This window comes from Lissotriton vulgaris, chromosome 5, assembly GCF_964263255.1.
Source record: "Lissotriton vulgaris chromosome 5, aLisVul1.2, whole genome shotgun sequence".
Taxonomy (NCBI): Eukaryota; Metazoa; Chordata; class Amphibia; order Caudata; family Salamandridae; genus Lissotriton; species Lissotriton vulgaris.
Genome location: NC_141693.1, coordinates 1,202,290,972 through 1,202,310,089, shown reverse-complemented (window position 1 = coordinate 1,202,310,089; position 19,118 = coordinate 1,202,290,972). Strand labels below are relative to the sequence as shown.

At 46.9% G+C, this 19,118-nt stretch overlaps 1 protein-coding gene across 1 annotated transcript in view; it reads left to right on the top strand.

Moving 5' to 3' along the window:
* Positions 1-19,118, top strand: part of CPXM2 (carboxypeptidase X, M14 family member 2) — a 314,235-nt gene that overhangs the window by 224,691 nt on the left and 70,426 nt on the right. The window contains exon 8 of the mRNA XM_086922996.1: positions 7,795-7,918. Within this exon, the coding sequence (XP_086779122.1) occupies positions 7,795-7,918 (124 nt within the window). The remainder of the gene's footprint in view (positions 1-7,794; positions 7,919-19,118) is intronic.

Genomic DNA, 19,118 nt, shown 5'->3' with positions numbered 1-19,118 from the left:
GCCTTTTCAGGGATCCTTCCAAAGTTTTAAATTCCTTCCGTCAGATGCCAGTCTCGCACAGGCATGCCAAGGTGGTTTGGGCTTCGAACACCTAGACTTGATAGTACTTTTATGCAACCCTTCAACAAAGCTCTTATTGTGGAGGCAATGGGAAGCTGTAGAGGATTACAAAACTACAGAAGAAACCTAAAAAAATGAAATACATTTTTAACCAACAAAGTGAAGGTGGAATATGTAAGTGAAAGCATTTGCACTGGTGCTCCCCAATCCGGATGTATGTCAATACAACGCATGCTTTTACCACGCATGCCTTTACCAGGCAGGTTTTACAACGCAAGTCGTTACAACGACTTGCGTTGGGGGGCGCTGAATATTGGAATAGTTTAATTTACTATTCCAACTCCAGTCCCCGTGGATAGTAGGGAAGGTTTTGGATAGTAAATTAAACTATTTCCTATTCTACAGCGCCCCCCAGCGCATGTCGCTGTAATGACTTGCGTTGTAATACCTGCATGGTAAAGGTACTGCGTTGTAAAAGTTGCGTGGTAAAGGATGTTCCCCCCAATCCTAGGTTTACAAAAAATGACTTAGCTCAACGGAAAGTGAGGGTAAACCAGACCTTTTTGTTGTATGTTTTTTTTAATTGATTTTATTTCAGCAAGCAATCAGACATTATACAGGAAATAAGACAAGACTGTCCTATACCGGACACGAAGTACAAATTAGATTTAGAGTAAAAAAGAGTAGAAACATGTACAAATACCATAAATGAATTCATTTGGCCCTTGTATTTTGAAGAGATTGGTAAATCAATAAATTATATCCATTTCTGAATAGGTGCCCAGACTTTTAACCCGAATCTCTGCTTTACAACACTCTTTGTTCTATAGATCGTGGTTTGAAATTGATATATAGATAAAATTTTGGTTTGCCATTGTCTAAAAACAGGGGATTCGGGATCAAGCCAGTGTGAAGTAATACAAAAATGAAAAGCTGCCATACAGATAAATAAAAAAACTTCTTTACCTAGTGTCCTAATTCCTATTTGATTAGATTCTAAACCTAGGATGACCCTCTCCGTATTTAATTTGGCCAAGACCCCCAAACTGTTATTAATAAAGAATTCGATATCTGTGATAAATTGAGAGAGTTTAGGACATTTGAAGAACATGTGACTAGAGTCGGCAGCTATTTCATTACATCTGTTACATTTATCGCCATGGCTTCCTCTCCATTTAGCCAACCTCGCAGGCGAATAATACAAATTATAGATGGCCATAAAATGTTGGCTCTGCAATGAGTCATTAAACAGTACTTTGGTTGATAATTTGATCGATTTTGCTATATCAACCTTAGCGATTCCAAGTTTCCTTTGCCATTTAATTTCGATTAGTTTTAGGTCATCATCCATTTGATTTATTACTAACTGATAAATTAAGCCAATTCTCCCCCCTTTCCTTAATGCTTCCAAAACATAATTTTTATACATACAGATATTATCAAGTAAACCTTTTGTTTCTAGAAAGTTCTGAAGTTGAAGATATTTTAAGAAATCGTGTCTTGGCAAATTATATTTGACTTGTAAGCTGGAAAAAGAACACAGTTGATTATCATTATAAAGATCTCCCAAGATGTGAACACCTGCAGCATACCATCTTTTCGTGATTGGGTCATCAAAAATCTCGGGCAGTACCCTACTCTTCAAAATTAGAGTGTAATAACTAATATCTTTAAGATTAGTAATATTCTTTTTAAACTGCCGCCAAATTAAGGCAGCCACTGCTATAATTTTAAATTTTGTTTTTTTATAATAACTGATTTCCAAAATTTTAACCAAAGATTGAGGGACTTCCTCTCCCAATAATATCTCATAGATTGACGGGTATATCGCTTGTTCGATGGTGATCCTTGGAAAAATTAATATACCCATATATTTTTGTAGAATAAGCCAATAATGCAATCGAAAATTCAGGACCCCCAACCACCTTTCATCCTTGGGAGAGAGCATCGACTAATAGCACGTCTGGTCCGGTGATAGCTCCATAAGAATCTGGATGCCATTCTATCCATTTGAGAAAAATACGATGTCGAAAACAATAAAGGGATTGTTCGAAATAAATATAAGAATTTTGGAAAAATTAACATCTTCAAAATATTCGCCCGACCATAAAGAGAAAAGTGTAGGTTATTAAGCCTTTCCAGCGTAATATTTGAAGATTTTATTACAGGTTTGATATTTAAACGAACAATATCCTCAACTTTAGAGGATATTGTAATCCCCAAATATTGAGCCTCCGATACAAATACCATATCTTTGGGGCGACCATTTTTGGAATGAATGATCTGCGTTTTTGCAATATTTAGCTTGTAGCCTGATAGCTCCCCGAACTCTTCTGCCAGAGATATTATCTTCGGTAAGGCATTTTTAATGTCTGGTGTAGTAATGGCGACATCATCCGCATAGGCGAATATTTTAAAATTGTTTCCTCTAATCATTATTTATTTATTTATTTCTGATTTTGTATAGCGCCTGGTTACACTGTCAGTGTGTCCCCGCGCTGTCAGAAGAGTCAGTTGCTCCGACAGTCATAGCAGGACGGGCTAATCTTTAGGAAAGAGGAATGTTTTCAGTTTCCTGCGAAAGATGAGCTCCGATGTTTCCACTCTTAAGCTCAGGGGGAGAGAGTTCCATCTGTGTGCCACCAGAGTACGAAAGGATCTGCCTCCCATTCTGGCTTTTTTGTGTCTGGGGACAGCAAGAAGGCCTGCTCCTAATGAGCGGAGTTGACGGGTGGGCGTATAGGGGCATAACAGGTTCTGAAGGAAGGCCGGACCCTTACCATGTACGATCCTGTGGCCAATACACAGGGCCTTAAAGTCGATCCTTTCGTTAATCGGGAGCCAGTGTAATGTTTGTAGGGATTTTTTAGAGGAGGCTCTTCTAGGCAGCCGGAGGACCAGGCGAGCTGCAGCATTCTGGATTGTCTGCAGTCGCCGCCGACTAGAGACGTTGGCACCTAGATACAGGGCATTTCCGTAGTCCAATCTTGACGTGACAAGAGCATGGACCAGGGTCTTCCTTGAGGATTCTGGGAGCAGGTCGATGGTTTTGCGGAGTTTCCGTAGAATCGAAAAGCAAGCACCAGCTACTCGTCTGGTGTGGTAGTCGTAGTCAAGCTTTGAGTCCACCCATACTCCAAGATTTTTCACCTGATCACTGGGGGTAGGGAGGGGCCCCAAGGTCTGCGGCCACCAGGCAGATGACCAGACTGAGGGGGGTTTTCCCACAATCAACACCTCAGTCTTATCACCGTTAAGACGGAGGCAGTTCTTCGCCATCCATTCAGCCATCTCCTGGAGACATGCTGAGAAGTTTGCAGCGGCTAGTTCAGAGGGTTGGGTCAGAGCGACCACCAGCTGGGTGTCGTCTGCGTATGTTACTACTTCCACCCCATAGCGTTCCGCAGTAATGGCCACGGGGGTGACATATAAATTAAAAAGTGTTGGACTGAGGCTTGATCCCTGCGGCACTCCTTGACCGAGGTCAAAGGTGTCGGATCGTGCTCCTCCTTGCTGCACCGAGAAGCTGCGGTTGGTAAGAAAAGATTCCAGCCATAGCCAGGCCATGCCTGTCACTCCTCCTTTCTTCAGACACTGTAGCAACGTATGATGTGCCACAGTGTCGAAGGCTGCGCTGAGGTCCAGGAGCACCAGTGCTGCCACATGCCCAGCGTCCACGTGCTTCCTCAGTGCCTCAGTCGAAAAAAGGAGGGCTGATTCTGTGGAATGGCGGGCTCGGAAGCCCGATTGGTTAGTATGCAGGAGGCCTCTGGACTCTATGTGTGCTGAGAGTTGTTGATTGACTAGTTTTTCTGCTAGTTTAGAAAAGAAGGGCAGAAGCGAAATGGGGCGGAGGTTACTAAGCTGGGACGCACTGATGTTTGGTTTTTTCTTAAGAGATAGCGCGACTGCCTTTTTCCACCCTTGGGGGACCTTGCCAGTGTTAAAAGAAGTAGACAATATATGGCCAACATAAGGTGCTAGAAGACTCATGGCGCTGGCCAAGAATTTGGCCGGGGCAGGATCGTGAGGGGAGCCTGATTTGATTCCTTTAGCCATGGCTATCAGGAGGTCCTTCGTCGGAACCTGGAATACTGTGAGGCAGTCTTCGATCTTTGCCTCCCAAATCGCTTCTTCCTGAGGAGGATGACCGTTGGAGCCAGTTCTGGCATCATCAGGGAAACTGGTGTAAATGTCGCGTACTTTTTTGTAAAAAAATTCCGCGATGGCATTACAAGATTGTGCTGAGGTGTCAGCCTGCTCTGAAGAGGGGGGAGGTGTAGTGATCTCTTTATAGATCCTGAAGAGTTCCTTGGATGAGCAATTAGCGTTTTCTATTTGATCTGCGTAGAAGGTCGCTTTGGTTTTCCTGATTAGGAGATGGTAATCTTTTAAGCTAGCTTTGTACACATCTCTTGCCTCTCGTGAATAGTTCTTTCTCCAGGCGCGTTCGAGCCTCTTGCAAGCTGCCTTGGTTTCTCTAAGAGCTGTGCTGAACCAAGGTGCAGTTTTGGTTTGTCGCTCCGGACCCTTAATGGCCCAAGGGGCAGTGATATCCAGGGCTTTAGTGATGTTTCCGTCCAGGGCTGTGCAAGCCCTGTCAACCTCTACTCCTAGGTCTATGGGAGAACCGTTAAGAAGGAAGTGATGTTCAAAAGAGTCCATGGAAAAACGTGACCATTTCCTCTGTTGTTTATTGTCGCTATTGTGGATTTTTTTATGTCGAGTCTGGATTAGGAAGTGAAAGGGGACAAGGAAGTGGTCGGTCCACGGCAAGGGAATGGGAAGGTCCTGCTTCAGATCCTCCATATTGTTGAAAATGGGGTCAAGTAGGTGCCCCTGCCGATGGGTGGGGAGGAGGGAGGTTGTTCCTAGTTGTAAGGTTTGCAGCTCTTGGCACAGTTCTTGAGCCGCTGAATTATTGAGGTCTTCGAAGTGGAGGTTAAGATCCCCAAGTACTAGGAATCTCCTGTATCTCATAGCCAATGGGGTAACGTTCTGGATGAGACTTTCCGCAAAGTTTCTGCTACCTCCCGGGGGTCTGTAGAATCAGATTAGTAGACCTTTAATTACCGTATTTTTGTCTATATCGATGGAGAATGATCCAGTTTCGCTATCTGATATATTTGCAGGTTCGAGGGAGCATGTCATATTCACTCTATGGATAATGGCGATGCCACCACCCCTACCCTTAGGTCTATCCTGCCTGCAAATTGCATATCCCGGGGGAAGGGCCTCCCTGACTTCAGGGTCTGAGTCTTCGTCCAGCCAGGTTTCCGTGAGGCACAGTATGTCCCATTTGTTGTCTGTAATAAGGTTGTATACCTCTAGTTTGTGTTTTTTGAGGGAGCGACAGTTGAGCAGTGCACCAGTGATTTTCCTACTATGCTCTGGTTGGGCGTTGTCATTGGGCGTACTTGTTTTAGGATGCTTATGAAAAATGGAACCACAGTGTTCGCAGGGATACGTCGGTCTACTTATGCTGAGATCAATACTGTGCTCACATACCTTTAAGTATTTGTTACGAAGGCTGAGGAGCTCCTCTTTGTCGTAACGGATATCTGGAAGGTGCGGACCAGGGGGTCTGGCCCCGTGCCCCGGTCTGCCGCGGACGGGCGCAGACGGGCTTGCCTTAGGCGCTCCCGCTGCGCTTACGTTGGTAGCACATGATATGGGCAGGGGAGGGCGTGTCCTACAAAGTGGGCGTGGCCTGTGCGTCGCCGAAGGCGAGCTGGGGGGGTCGTTGCAGCTGTCTCGTGGGACGCTGTTCGTGCTGGGTTTTAGGTGAGAGAAGCAACAGGCTTCTAGTACAGTGTATACAGATAAAATCAATCAATTTCCACAAGTTTTAAAAATTAGCGTGTCTCCCGGCGTCTGCCTGCGGAGCTCTGATGCTTCAGGAAGCGGCGCTCGGCGTGCGCGCTTTTAAATGATGTCCCAGAGGGGGCGTGGCCTACACAGTGGGCGTGGCCTGTGCGTCGCCGAAGGCGAGCTGGGGGGGTTGTTGCAGCTGTCTCGTGGGACGCTGTTCGTGCTGGGTTTTAGGTGAGTGAAGCAACAGGCTTCTAGTACAGTGTATACAGATAAAATCAATCAATTTCCACAAGTTTTAAAAATTAGCGTGTCTCCCGGCGTCTGCCTGCGGAGCTCTGATGCTTCAGGAAGCGGCGCTCGGCGCGCGCGCTTTTAAATGATGTCCCAGAGGGGGCGTGGCCTACAAAGTGGGCGTGGCCTGTGCGTCGCCGAAGGCGAGCTGGGGGGGTCGTTGCAGCTGTCTCGTGGGACGCTGTTCGTGCTGGGTTTTAGGTGAGTGAAGCAACAGGCTTCTAGTACAGTGTATACAGATAAAATCAATCAATTTCCACAAGTTTTAAAAATTAGCGTGTCTCCCGGCGTCTGCCTGCGGAGCTCTGATGCTTCAGCGGAGTGATTCCATCCTCGGTCGCCAATTTACGGAGATAGTGTTCAAGATATATGGCAAACAACAGGGGGGAGCAGGGGCAACCCTGCCTGGTCCCCCTTGTTATCTCGAAAGGTTCAGATGCTGTATCAGTGATCCTAATAGCAGCTTTTGGTTGATGATAGAGAGCCTTAATAACATTCAAAATGTCCTCAGGGAGTCCCATCCTAGTCATGACAGCCCATAAGAACTTCCATGTGACCCTGTTGAACGCTTTTTCAGCGTCCAACAGGGCCACTAATACAGGAGATTCAGATGCTTGCGCCCAGTCTAACAAGGTTATTGTCTTATAGCCTTTTTGTTGTATGTTAATAAGTTCACTTGCCAAACTTGTCCTGCCGTCGCAAACAATGCCAGGAATCGACCAACCTACATGGATCTCTGTTTTATGAAAGATGGACGAAGTTCTGGATAGTAGCATGTGCAAAAAATGTCCAGATACATATTTTGTAAAAACATATACTCTAAAATGTGGACCACCAGTATCTTGAACTTCTAGAAATTCTAGAAAAATTCCCCTGCATCTAATCCTACTATCAAGTACCTTCCCACAAATACACCAGGACTGGAGTTAAATTAACCCGTTTCTTAAATACTGGGACATTCATTTGCTGGCTTTAGAAATTAAATTAATGTCGCCATTTTTGTAGCGACCTTTTTATGTAAGGTCCAGATTTTGACAGCAGAGCTAAACTCAATAACTGCAGTATTTGAACCAGGAAAAACAGAAGAAATCCGTGCACTGATGCAAAACTGAGGGTCCTGCGGGTACCTGTTGGCAGGGGAAATCAACTGCTCTCCATCAAAGTCAAGTTTGTGTTCAGGTGTTGGATGGGCAGAATATGTCCAGTGGTGAGTAGTAGGAAACTGAAGAGGCCAATGGTAAGTGGTAGCCAATGGCTGCTTGCCCTTGGGTCGCCAACACCATCTCACACAATGGAACACAGCCCTACTTTAAACCTTTACACTTCAATGTCCTCTTTCTCTTACTCTTCCTCCTCATAACCTGCACGGCCTAGCCCCTCTCCATCTTTCCCTTGTATACTGAAGACAATGTTTGCCCACTTTACCTGGTGCCTTGTCTTTGTGTTATTTCCTACAGTGTGTACTTTGCCTCACAGACTTCACATATTTGTTCTTTGATTTCATGTGGTTTAAGTGCTGTCACCCGTGGCAGGCGCTTACTTAGTGAAGGTTGTTTCTGGTCTCTCTGTTTCTAGTCTGAAGATTAGCCAGGGGTATGATCTTGTTTTCCTTTCTTGTTTCACTGACAGCTGATGAAAGTTGTGAATGAGATGTGTCCAAACATCACCAGAGTTTACAACATCGGGAAGAGCCACCTGGGGCTGAAGCTCTATGCTATGGAGATGTCAGACAACCCCGGGGAGCACGAAGTGGGTGAGAAGATAACATTATATTTCCGGTTGATGTGTCGTGCCTCCCATTACTCGAAGGATATCACAGAGATTTCCTCTGAATCTGAAATCATGCGTGTTGGTTCTGCCACACTTTAGTGATTGCCCCCAGAGGCAGGGCTTTAAGTGGGGAAAAAAACCTGGGGGTGCTCTAAAAGGGGCGGTGCAAACCTCGAAGGGGTGTGGCCTTTCTAAGTAGGGGCGTGGTCTAAATAAAGATAACTATTGTAGCAGTACCCCCTGCTCTGACAAGCCGTCAGCTCTAGGACTCCTCAGAGCCCCCCCCCCTTCCCACCCCCTCTGTGTGGCAGCCCTGGCTGAAACAGCTTCCCGGACTCACACACAGCCGCACCCGAGTACTATACAGGTCTTTAAAAAAAAATTGCATGTTAATGTTTCTTTGTCGTTTTTTTGCACCTTCTTAGAGCCCCTGCATCTCCACACTTCCTACTATTGTGCCCACAGGTGTTTTGTTCAACAGTGCAAATGCTCCCTCCTCCCATTCGTCGCCCCGTGGGTATGCCAGTGGGTGCTTGTCACCAGGACACTGCATAGGCCCCTCTATGGCTTTAACACTGGAGGTAAACAAGTCGAGAGGCTTGTGGTGTTCCAAACAACTGGGTGATGCTGCAGGCCAGCGTCGCAGCGCACAAAATCAGCCTGCTGTCTCACACTTGCAAAATAGGGCTGTCATATCCTCGTTATGATGAGGTCACATAAAATTCCCTTCTATGCAAACACGTTTGTATTATTTCACGTCTAACTTTTGTTTGACTGGACTTTTACAAGCAAGATTCCCATGATCAGAAGTAAAGAAGAGATATCAAAATGTAGGCAGTTTCTAACACAAAGTGGTTTAAGCTGCTAAATGATCCCACTTGAGTTACCATTGATCGACACTATGATGCGATGAAAGCACACTACCAAGGAGTTGTGGGCACTCTAGGTGCACCTCTGATCCAGCTGGTGTGGGGATGGCAGGGGTACTGAGAGCGCATTAGCTTGATTTGCTTAAGCAGTGCGCACGCATACTCACCTGGGTATACACCTGTTACAACGCAATACTGTTACAACGCGACCATTACAACGCATACCATTACAACGCATTGCGCTGGGGGGCGCTCTAGGATAGGGAATAAGTATAATTTACTATCCAACACCTTCCCTAGCGTCCACGGGGACTGGAGTTAGAATAGTAAATTATACTTACCACTATCCAGCACCTCAAAGCGCTATGCGTTGTAATGGTATGCGTTGTAATGGTCGCGTTGTAACAGTAGGTAGTTGTAATGGTATGCGTTGTAACATGGTACATCCCTCACCTGAAACACCAACAAAAACCGGGACGTCTGGTCACCCTACCTTTGACCTTTGAGGCCCGAAAATAGAGCCCCCTAGAGACCCGTTTCGAGGCCCCCCCCAAAAAACTGGGGGTGCTCAGACCCCCACAGACACCCCCCCCCACTTAAAGCCCTGCCCCAGGATATGTGAGGCAGTCTTTCCACAGTGCCCACTTTTAGCCCTCCCGGGTAGATGCTGTATTACTGGAGGGCTTCTGTCACGCCCCTTGGGCGGGTGCTCCTTTGGGGCCTGGGCATTTGAAATGGACTTTCCTCCATTTGCATGGGCCTTGGCACTTGCCTACAAGTCATACTCCAGATGCAGCTGCAAGGACAAAGAGACCCTCCAGAGACTGAGGGGTGTGCTACCCAGAAGGACCCCCAGGTGTGCACTTTATTAAGGGATATAGCGAGGCCCCTAGACTCAGGGCTTTAAGCACCCGCAGTTCTAAAAAGCAGGTGCTGAGACAGGCCCCTATCAGGCTCTCTATTTTTGCCCTTACACTTGAGCACTTGAGGTGAAAAAAATATATCTTACCTCTGCAGCAGTACCGTCCTTCACTGCCTTTGATCTAACTTCAAAGAGACTCGTTATAGTTCTTTCACAGTCTCATCATTTCAGAATGATTATATTGGCAACAAAGCCATAGTAGTTGCTTATTTATCTTATGCAGCTAACAGCCATTTCCACAAGCACTAGTCCTGACTTCTTGTAAGTGTAATGTTACGTGCTGTAATATATATCTGGATTAACGATAGAAACAGCAAAATACCAGACGGCCTACACACTGTGCTCAGTACAGATTCTTAGCTTAGGTCTTTTAAGCCACGCCCAAATTACATCGGCCACGCCCCATTAAGAGACCCCCTCAGTTTTTTCATCCAGCTTAAATCCTTGCCTAGACTCCTGCTAAACATTACACCAGCGGGCTGGGGGGGGGGGTGGGGGGGTTGGAGGGTGCACTCATAAACTACCCCCTCCAGGAGGCTAGAGATGCACGTGCAAACACTTTGACAGTGCAGCAAGAACTGTGTTGCTGCCTCTGCGTGCCAATGTTGCCTGTCCGAACAACCAAAAAACATGCACAGATTGTGGCTGTGACATCTTAAGGATTTGTGGGCCCTCTGTATGATATATTTTGGGCTCAGCCTGATGGAGCGACATTAAATTTATTACCCTTTTTTGGCTCATTCAAGACCTGGTAAAGATAACAAATATATAAAACTATATATAAAACTATACGTTAAACTTTCAGAAATAGAGTACACAAAACAGCCAAAACTCAAGATGCCAAGCATCTGGCTTGAAAAAACTTTGATGAATTCATTTTTTTTCAGTGTGGATCTAGAATGTTTTCACTTGAACCAACAACATTTTATGTGGAATTCTTTGTCCAACCAGCTTGTTGATCCTGTTGTAGGAAAACATGAACAGGGTGACGTGTTAGATGTATCATATTATGCACTAGTCTAGACCATTATAGTAAGCCATGTGAAAATAGTGCTTGAAATGTGTGGCTTTAGTTGTCTAATATCTATAATCACAAAAATATACACCTTCACTACTGATGTTCATTCTGTAAACGTGAGAATCACGGTGTTACCCTAAGGATTTTCACCATTCCATTGGTTAAAATCTAATAACTTTCCCCTCATTTCTTTTTACCTGCCTTGTCTCTCTTCTTTTCTTTTTATGAGTGCACTTCTCTGTCCATGCGGTTACATGTTATTTTGCTGAGTAATGAGATTGGCAGGGTGCAAGAGATGTGCAGACATAAAGGGCTAGATGTAGGTTGGAAAGATTTACCGATTTTAAATTACCGAATTTTACCGATTCGGTAATTTAAAATCGGTAAATCTATGGGTCCGACATGTAGGTATTCCAGATGTGCTGGAATACCGAATCGGATGAATTCGGTATTTACCGATTCGGTAAATACCGAATCGGTAATGCCCATTCATTCCTATGGGCTTTGAAGCCCATAGGAATGAATGGGCATTACCGATTCGGTATTTACCGAATCGGTAAATACCGATTCACACAAGGGTGCAGGGGGTGTCACTTTGACACCCTCTGGCACCCCCAAAACAGGCACGGGTGCCATGTGGCAGGCATACCTGCCCTAAGGGCAGATCTGACTGTCACATGGCATAGGTGTGCATGCACACATGTGCATGCACACCGGAATCGGTATTTTACCATCAAATTGGATTTGATGGTAAAATACCGATTCGTTAAGGCTCCTGGGACTCTGAAGAGTCCCAGCTACATATGGGTGGCTCAGAAACGGTAAATTTACCGATTACTTATTTTACCGAATTGGTAAAATTACCGAATCCGTAATTTTACTGATTCGGTAAAATAATGCCCCCTACATACCATTCGCCTATTTACCGATCGGTAACGGCCGAAAATACCGATTTTCAGCCGTTACCGACCGACCTACATCGGGCCCAAAGAGTATAGTTTAGCGAGAGACATGAAGTAAAGGGACAGGGGGAGAGATGCATTTGATGCAGAAAGATGTGTGAGGTAGAAACGGAATTAAAGTAAATAGAGGAAGGCGAGGTAGCCAGAGAAAAGATAAGTAGAGGTAGAAAGAGGAGGGTCTAGGTATAGAAAGACAGGTAGTGAGTTAGGTATGGTTTTAGAATGTCAAAGAGAGAGATATAGAGAATGAAATGTAGTGAGGGGCAGAGGAGTGCAGTAGTATCAGGGGTGAGTCGAGATAGAGAGGTACTGAAGAAATAGAGGTAAATTAAAGTGAGGTAAATGCATCAAGAAGTAGAGGTAGACAGAGACGTGAGGTAAATCAAAAAGATGCAAAGTAGAGAGAGAGAACCAAATGAGCAGCCGCGGCCCGTGCGGAGAAGAGCGGTGGGGGCGGGTTGGGGGGTGGGATTCGACAGACAACCACGAGGGGAAATTAAATAAGTAATTTATTTTCCCTCATCATCGTCTGTCATCCCCCCCCCCCCAACCCCCACACTTAGGCCCCGTTGTAGGTAGTGCGTTACCGATCGGTAACGGCCGAAAATACGGATTTTTGGCCCTTACCGATCGGTAAACAGCCATCCAGATGTAGGGAACCAAAAACAGAAATAATCGGACAGTAAACCGAATCGGAATGAGTACCGAATGGGAAAGAATCCGATACGTACATACCGAAAATCGGATATGTAACGAATCGGAAAAACACCGATTTGGATGCAAATACCGATTCGGTCCATGTACCGAATCGTTAGTGACACCGATTCGGAAAATCACCGATTCGGTCCAATTACCGAATCGTTAGTGACACCGATTCGGAAAATCACCGATTCTGTCCAATTACCGAATCGTTAGTGACACCGATTCGGAAAATCACCGATTCGGTCCCATTACCGAATCGTTAGTGACACCGAATCGGAAAATCACCGATTCGGTCCATGTACCGATTCGGTCCAAATACCGATTCGGACATGAGCCGAATCGGAAAACATGCCGATTCGTATGAATCTCCGATCGGGAAATTCCCCGATTCCGACAGTTGGGGAGATGTAGGGAGGCACAGAAACACCGAAATCGGCTCAAAATCGGTAGAATTCACTCGGTATTTACCATGGATTGCAATCAGGTGGTAACCAACTCCAACCCATATAAACAGTCCCAAAATGCATTGCAACTTGCAGGATGGCAGCTTTCTATGTCATTGCGAGGCGGCTACGGCTACAGCAGGAAGGACAGAGGGAATGGCTAAGAAATGAACAGGTCTACAGACAGAGGATAACCCTGTTCATGCTCACTGAGGCTGAGATCCTACAGAGATACAGGCTGGACTCTGACACCATACTTGAGCTCATCAGGGACCTTAAGCCATACTTGGACCACCACACCCCAAGGGCACACGCCATCCCTGCGCACGTCCAGGTGCTATGCAGCCTACACCTGGTAGCGTCTGGCAGCTATCAAATTGGAGTAGCAGCAGCAGCAGGAGGGGTGAGCCAGAGCAGCCTGTCAAGGTTCTTCCACATATTCCTTGACGCCATGATAGACAGGATGGACCAATACATCTCTTTCCCTGCAACCCACGCAGAACTGCTACAAACTAAAGCTGACTTCTACCAGATGGCACAATTTCCCCAAATCATCGGTTGCATAGATGGCACACACATTCCGATTTGCCCACCAGCGGACACCGAATACATATACCGCAATCGGAAATCTACACACACCATCAACGTGCAGGTGATCTGCAATGCCAAGTGCACCATCACAGACCTGGTAGCAAAATTTCCAGGGAGTACCCATGACTCCTATATATTCCAACAGAGCGGCATATATGCACGGCTGATGGCTGGCGAATTTGGAGAAGGATACCTCCTAGGTGAGACACATCATCAGACCCCCATAACACATAGTAGGTAGGTGGAATACATGTATGCATGTGTCTAATGTGACCCCTTTCTCTTCCAGGCGACAGTGCATATGCCCTCCGCTCATTCATACTCACCCCCTACCTCAACCCCTCCACACCCAGCCAAAGGAGGTATAACCGGGCCCACATACGCACAAGGAATGTTGTTGAACGGACCTTTGGCATCTGGAAAAGTAGATTCAGATGCCTGCACAAGAGTGGAGGTGCAAGGCAGTATACCCCCATCACCTGCTGCAAGATCATAGCTGTATGTGCAATGTTACACAACCTTGCGGTCAAGAAGGGCACTGAGGTGGAGTTGTCTGACTACGAGGACTATGACGACGACGAAGCTGTGCCACTGACACAGCCAGCTGGGGTGTGTACGCCAAGTGATGGCAGATACAGACGTGAGGAGATCACTGAGAACTATTTCTGACTGAGTACAGATGCAAAGACAGCTAAATGTTGCTTAGAAAAAAAATAATTTTAATAGTGATGCACCACAGTTACAGCACTGATGTGCATCAGAAAATGGAGATTGTAAAATCAAATAAAGTCCAGGGTTCTGGTTTGCTCATCCCCCCTTGCCAGGCTATTTTTTGGCCCGCTTGCCAGACCCACTGGGGTGTCCCTCGGCCCCCTCCGAATGCCCAGCAGCATCAGCGGATCGCCTGGTGCTCCTCCGTGGCTCTGATGCAGCGCTGGCCGGGCTGCTGCGGCTGCTGCTGTCTCCAGCATCACCCAGGTCCAGGGCAGGATTGGAGGCGGTGTTTGATATTATCATGGCCTCCATGGCCGTGGTGATCCTGGCCATCCCCCTAGTCAGCTCAGCCGTATGCTGACTGAGCACAGATTCTTGATTGGAGCTGCGATGGCACAGTTGTGCGGTCGCCGCTACAAGGCGGACCATGGCCCGGTTGAGCACCCGGGCATCCCTCCTGCGCGCAACCTCATGCTCCTCCTGTCTGGCAGATGAGTGGGTGATGGCAGTGGTCAGCCTGCCTAACCCTGCTGCCACCTCCTTGTTGCTGTCCACAACAGCCTGGAAACCCTTCACCAACTCCCCCATCTGCATGTTGTGCTGCAGGAGCTGGCGTTGGCAGGCCATGGTGGATCTGGCCTGTTGGCGCTGGATTTTAACCATCTGTCCCTCAAGGCCCAGGAACACACTGCCCTCCCGTGCTGGTGCAGCAGTGGTGGTGGTGGCACGGCGTCGGGCACTGCTGCTTCCGGCCTGCTGAGTGGGCTGGGGTGCCACTGGTGGGGGTGTGGTGCTGGCCGGTCCCTGAGCCCCTGCTCCCAGGACTGGTTGGACAGGTGGCAAGGCCACGGTTGTGGCAGGAGCTGGTGTAGGCGGAATGGTCTGCCTTGTAGGGGAGTTGTCTGGTGAGAATTGCAAGGGGGGTGTGCTGCCCAGTACTGGGGAGTGCACTGCTTGGAAGTCAATGACCAGGACTCCCTCCATTCCTAGCCCTGGGGTGTCTCCTTCCTCATCCTCCTCCTCCTCCTGGCCAGCCTGGCTGGTGCTCGGCCCTGCGACGGCAGTGTTGGACGTTGCTGCTCCCTCTGCTGTCACAGTTGTTCCGCCTGATGGGGCCCCTAGGTACAAAGAAGCATTTGTAAACTGAGTGCCGATGTATTACAGTCAGTACAATTATGGCATTCCACATGTCCTTGCATCTCCTTACACCGTGTCACCCTGTTTCCTGTCTTGTGATTCTGCACTGACATATCTGGCTAACTTCTGCTGACTACATGTACCATGATGCTTGTCTCTTGTATGTTGGTGACAGTACAGTGCTGGTGTTTGTCTATGCATTGTGTCTAATGGGGAGGTGTCTGGTAGGGTGTGTCATGATGCGCATGCTTCTTACCTGTAGCTGTGGCTCTCGCAGAGCTGTCCAGGGTCCCGATTCCTACGATACTCTCCCTCTCGATGGTGCTGGAGACAATTTCCTCCAGATCGGTGAGGGGTGGCGCCGGGTTCTGGCCTCCTCCAGTGTGTCCAGCCTGCCTTTGAATGTCAGCCAGCTTCCTCTTCGTGAGGCTGCGGATGTCGTAAAACCTTTTCTTCAGTTCCTCGATGGACCTGGGGGTGACACCCGCAGCATTCACCTTCTGGGCGATGTCGGCCCAGATTCTCCTCTTGGTGCTGTCTGGCACGTTGAGGGACAGCTTGCCAAACAGCTGGCGGTGCACCCTCACCACCTCCTCAACCAGCACCTGAAGTTCGGTGGTGGTGAACTTGGGCTTCCTCTTCTGGGAGGACTTCTGGCTTCCAGACTGATCTGCCATTTTCTCCTGTTCAGTTTGCAACCTCCTTCTCCAACTGCTGCTAACTGTGTGTGTTGGGCTCAGGCAGGCTTTCCAGAAACTTCTTAATTAGCTGCACCTGCCAGGGTTGCCACTCCCTGTTTGGGTGGGGGAGGGGGAGCCACCTCATTGGCTGAATCGCCTATTGCCGATTCGGCTTTTACCGAATCGGTATTATCCGAATCGGTAAAATCCGATTCGGTATTTTCCGATTCGGTAAAAGCCGAATCGGTTCATTCAATGCATTCCTATGGGCTTTTTCGCCATGGGTCTGTTTTCATGGCTACGAATCTATGATTGACGAATCGGATTTTACCGAATCGGCTATTACCGAATCGGTATTCGCCGATTCGGGAATATCCGATTCGGTGGTAGCCGATTCGGTGATTTCCGAGTCGTTGTTGGCCGATTCGGTACTTTCCGATACGGACCGAGCAGAATCGGAACGTACCGAATCTCATTACCAATGCCGACCGAATCGGTATTCATTCGTTTTTTTTTTCCTACATCTCGTTTTCCGATTTCAGAATACCGATTCGGCCCGCCTCGGTATTTTAAAATCGGAAAATCGCGTTTACCTACATCGGGCCCTTAGTCCCACCGCTCTTACCTGCACGGGTCACGACTGCAAACGAGATGTATCGAAAAACGGGTCAGAAAAAGAGAGCAGTGTGGATGAGAGAAAGGTAGAGAGAGAGGTCCTGTAGAAGGAGAAATGTTTAGAGTAAAATTAGAAATACGAGAGATGTATGTAAAATACAAATTAAGAGGTGAGGTTTATATAGAGGTAGAGAGTTTTAGATAGAAAAATAGGAAGAAGTGGTGAGCAAGAGCGCTCTACAAAAATGGCTGAGAGAGATAGTTGGGTTAGAGAGGAAACGAAGGTTCAGAGATATGTGTTTGTGCTAGAAAGAGAGAGAAAGGCAGAAGAGCTGGTAGAGAAAATGGGTAGAGGCAAAGAAATAGAAGAACCACAAACGAGTAAGATATTGTGAAGGAAATTGAACAGAGGTAGAATGAAAGGAAGACGTGATGGAAACTGAGGCACTGAAATAACATTGAGATAAATTGTGAGGATGGGTGGTGAGAGACAAAGCAGGGGGTAAGGAGAGGTGAGGTTGTGAAGGAGCTGGGAGGTCGAATGAGAAATGAGAAAGGGAGATGAGGGGTTGTGGTAAGGGAGAGAAAGGGCAGAGCAAAAGGTAGAGTGGTTAGGTAGTACAGATACAGAGAGAGAAAGATAGAGAGGTAAAGTAATGACAGACATAAGGTTGTGTGAGACGTGAAGTAGATGGAAGAGAAATACAATGGAGTTTAGATCGAAAAGGTGTAGGGAGGCAGAGAGAGAGAGAGAGATGAGGTGGAGAGGGTTTTGAGGTATTGAAGGAGGGTCGAGAGTAATAGATGTAGGTAGACACAGAGAGTGATTGAGAGGGCGGTGAGGTCATGGAGTTGAGTGGGGTATATAAGATGTAGACAAAGGTGAGACACGGAGAATACAGAGAGCTGAGACGGAGTAGTAAGGTACACAGAGAAGTGGAACTAGAGCGAGAGTTTAAGAGGGAGGGCGAAGGTAGAGGAGGTGAGAAGAAGTTAGGAGAGAGAAAGGCACAGAAAGATTATTTCTCAACTAAATTGCCTTCACCTGCCTGGGCGTGTGAAGGTTAAGGCTGGGCATGGAGCGTATCCGCCAGAGTTAATGCTCTGAGCTGCCAATGGTGCTGGGACGATCTTTACAGTGGGAATGCTGTCCAGTAACATCACCTCGCTAAAGGCCTAAGGGATAGTTGATGTTTATTGTAAAACTCAAAACTGATACTAGAAGAATAACCTTTCAAGGGTCCCTTTATTGTTCATTCTCCATCTAAACTATTTGAATGGTGCAGCACCCCATGTAGACCTAGTTCCTGCACTACTGTCAGTTGCACAAGTGGGAGAAAGCAGTGCAGAGCCATATTTATTACAAATGTCCTGCTGCTACTAAGTACCTGCACGACTAATGTACAAATAGGCGGCCCAGTGCTAAGCACGACCCTGGGCCATTGTGCGTAGTTTTTTGTGTTATCTCGCATAGGAATTGTACTTGAAGTATTCTTTTTCACTACAAAATCCTATGCCTAGGCATGTTTTTAAACATTCCACACATTGTATGTGTGTTCAAGGTGTGGAGTGTTGGGAGAGATGAAAACATTTCTCCATGTTTGCGCCTTTTTCAAGGAGGTAATTCTTTTGATGAAAGCCGGTTTTAGATGACTTAGGGGCATATTAGCAAGCAGCAGCGATATTTATCGCTGGCCACGCTTAGCGAGAAAATAGTTATCCACGGATATCGGAGAAGATTATCACCATGCTAGCACTGTAGTAACAAAGCATGGAGCAATGGCGATAATTTCCCAGCGATAGTGATGTTTTCCATGGAAAATCGCTGGCTTTCCAGCGATGTTCCATGGAAAACGGCGATAACCTTGCTGATATGACCCTGTGGTCGTATCAGCATAATCCACCCACAATGATCAGTATAGCTAAGTCTGCATTTTAGCAGACGTTAGTTTTTGGCAAAAACTGCGGTTTTCTACAAAAACTAACGTCTGCTATAATGCGTGGGCAGCCTTGTAAATATTGCGATGTGCACTTCAGCGATATTTACAAGGTTGTACTGCCCAGTGACTCCCACTTTGCATCTCATTAGAGATGCAAAGTGAGGCGTCGGGTAAAAGTTTGCTAACATACACAATGCATAGGAAGTAAGGACTTGCATTTGCAGAGATCTAAGTAGGTCTCAGTACAGGGATAGCAAGTAGTGCTTCAGGTCAGGATTGAGGAACAACACACTAGTTCCATGTGTGAACAACAGATGGCGCTGTAGGGCAGCAGTGAGATCCACATGACAGCATTGCTCGCTGCAAGAAACATCTGGGTGCATTCTTATACTCACTGACTCAGCGCAGGTGCTGCTATAGCTCTCACTTAGTTAGGCTGGAATTCTATATTTGGGCCCTAGCACTGGAATGGGGGCGAGGGGAGGTGCGGCAGGTCAGGACTGAGTCTCCTCAAGTTATTGCTGTGCTGCAGATAATTTTCAAAGAACAAGGGAGACCCAAAGGAATATCACTAGGGACCTTGGGCAGTT